Genomic DNA, 2771 nt, shown 5'->3' on the forward strand with positions numbered 1-2771 from the left:
CCAAAAATTTGGCCGATAACGATCCCAATTTGGATTTAATTAAAAAACAATATTCAAATTTTTTAATTACTGGAAATAAAACAACAATTCAAAATTCGTTTGTTAAAATTAGTTGTATATTAGACAAAGATGAGTTGGTTAAAAAATTGAAACTTAAAAACCACCCACCACCTCCCCCCAAAAGACCAAGAAGAAACACAACAACAAATATTGATACGTTTACAATAACAAGTAAAAATGGCACATTTGAACAAAGTGAACAATCAATGCAAATGGAAGATGCGAATATACAAAACGCAATACCTTCTGCTTTTGTTCCTGTTCAATGTCTTCCATCATTTTTCAGTGTTGAGAACAATATCAGTAACACATTTGGAAGAACTACAATGATGTTAGAAAATGAAAAAGAAGAGTCACAGAGGAGTGGAGGAATAGAAAGTAATGGGAATCTAAAGGGTATCCGACCGCATGACGCAGTGGAGAAGAGTGGGAACTTAACCACTCCTGCTTTCGTTCCTGTTCCAGATTTGCCATTTACTTTCGAAACTCCCAACCCTCTTAGAAATCGAGCAATGCAAAAACACCAGATCCAAAACGAACGTGTTATCTTCGGACAATCAGTCATACAAAGTGTACAAGAACAAGTACAAACACCATCCAATAAAACTATTGAAAACAACCCAATCACAAATACTTTACTACAACAAAGGGATTATAACAACTTCAACGATCATAAAACTTTTTCATCTGACACTGAAAATATGTCATTAGAACAAAACTCAGACGAAGAAAGTGATAGTGAATTTGAAGATACAAATAATGATTATATTGTTCAAAATGAAAATGAGGAAAATGAGGAAAGAGAAGATGAAAAAACGATAAAAAATAAAACCGACATATTCAACAACAACTTCTTCAATGAAATCACAAAGAAAAGTTTAAACAAATGGAACAAAAAGTTGTTATTTTTCAACATTAGAGAGTTTGTTGCAGAGAGTGGAAGTACATCAAAACAACTCTTTTTCGTTTTGTGTGATTATTTGTTTAATAAATATGAAACAATGGAAAAATTAAGAGACGAAAGAAGAACAGCAAAAGGAAAAAACAAACCAAAAAGAAAATCATCACTCCATGTATTGAAAAAAGATGATATTAACCTTTATGATTTCATCGACTTTCATTGATCTGAATTATTCAGAGTCTCAAATGAACGGAGTTGCAGATGTTCTTAAGTATTATCAAAGATTGGTTTTTTGTATGAATCCCGAAAATTTCGAAAAGGTGTCAATAAGTCCTTCTACTGTTCGTAAAATAATGAATGAATACAACGAAATGCGCAGAAAAAGAGATCTCAAAGAAGTCAGAAAAGGAATATGCGCAACGATTGAAATTGATTCTTTGTCTAAAAAAGGTCAAGATATTATGGGTGTTTTAATGCGTTATTCAACTGGTGAAGTGATTAAATGTTGTCCACTTTTCCTAGAAAAATACAATCATTCAAAAAGTGGAGTAGCAATGGCCAATTAATTATTCACAAGATTATTAAATATAGAATTTCCAATTCACTTAATCATTTCTTTGGTGTTCGATTCAACAAGTTCTAATACATCTAAAAACGTTGGTCTATTTGTTGAATTTTACAATCTGGTCAAAAAAGCAAAACTCAAAACCATTGAAGGAAGCATAGTGTCTCGAACTTTAAAAAGTGTTAGTTGTTTTGGACACAGAGTAAATTTAATTGCGGAAGACAGCAACCGAATGGATCAGACTGCAATTAGACTGCTTTTGTTACTTATTTCTGTCAAAGTGATACTCTGAAAAGATTTTATTTGTTTAGAGAGTATGAAACTCCTCCACTTAGTGTGGCATCAAGGACTCGATGGCTTGAGATTGTAAAAAATATCAGAGATATCGAAGAAAATTATGGTCTGATTTTTGTTATATCAACAACAACCAAAAGCACACAGTGATATGATTGCATACATGAAAAAGATCTTTGTTAAAAAACAAATCTTTACACAATAATAGAAACATTTGAATTGGATAAAGATAAAACACTTATGAATTTCAAAGCTTTGCACGATGTTCTGTATCTTGTGAAAAGTCTTTGCACTGTATTCCAAGAAAAAAAATCATTTATATTGTATTTTGGGAGCGAGTTCAATTATTCCGAATGTATCTGATCAATGTTTTGAATAATGTGCGAAAAAGTGATTATTCGGATTTGTATTTCTTGGGTAATGACTCGAATTGTAACACCCCAAACACTGAAGTTGACTTGGATTTTTTACAGTGTTTATTACAAACTGTTATTCAATCTTTTGATATCAGATTCAACACGATTTCATCTTCTGAAGATATCAGACAATTTGTTGATGTTTTGAAAAAGTGTTCCAATTTGCCAGATTATTTGGTTAACAGTACAAATAATTCAATGGATGATGATGAAAACAGAATCGGGATTGATAGTGAAGATGTTGTTGAAACCACTTCTGAAGAAATTGAAGAAGTTGAACATTGTATTGACGAGAATGAAGTGAACAATATCCTCGGTGAAATGTTCGGAGAATTACCAAAGAATGATATTGAACTAATCAATGGTAATAATTTAATAGGAATTGATAATACCGACTTTAACATCGAAGGGCTCATGTACATGTTTTACAAACCAGATGAAATTATCAATAAATTTTCCGATGACACACTTGAAGAAAAAAGTGACTTTACAATACCCAAAGGATTTGAAGATACTAAAGAAGAACTTGAAAAAT

At 31.5% G+C, this 2771-nt stretch overlaps 1 protein-coding gene across 1 annotated transcript; it reads left to right on the forward strand.

Moving 5' to 3' along the window:
• Window positions 1–266: 266 nt before the first annotated feature.
• EIN_092830 (hypothetical protein) lies at window positions 267–1184 on the forward strand (the record flags this gene model as incomplete). Its single annotated transcript, XM_004253899.1, has 1 exon — window positions 267–1184. The coding sequence occupies one exon, from the start codon at window positions 267–269 to the stop codon at window positions 1182–1184; it is 918 nt and encodes a 305-aa protein (XP_004253947.1).
• Window positions 1185–2771: the final 1587 nt, after the last annotated feature.

The sequence above is a fragment of the Entamoeba invadens genome (genome assembly GCF_000330505.1).
Source record: "Entamoeba invadens IP1 unplaced genomic scaffold scaff_1105074725199, whole genome shotgun sequence".
Taxonomy (NCBI): Eukaryota; Evosea; order Mastigamoebida; family Endamoebidae; genus Entamoeba; species Entamoeba invadens.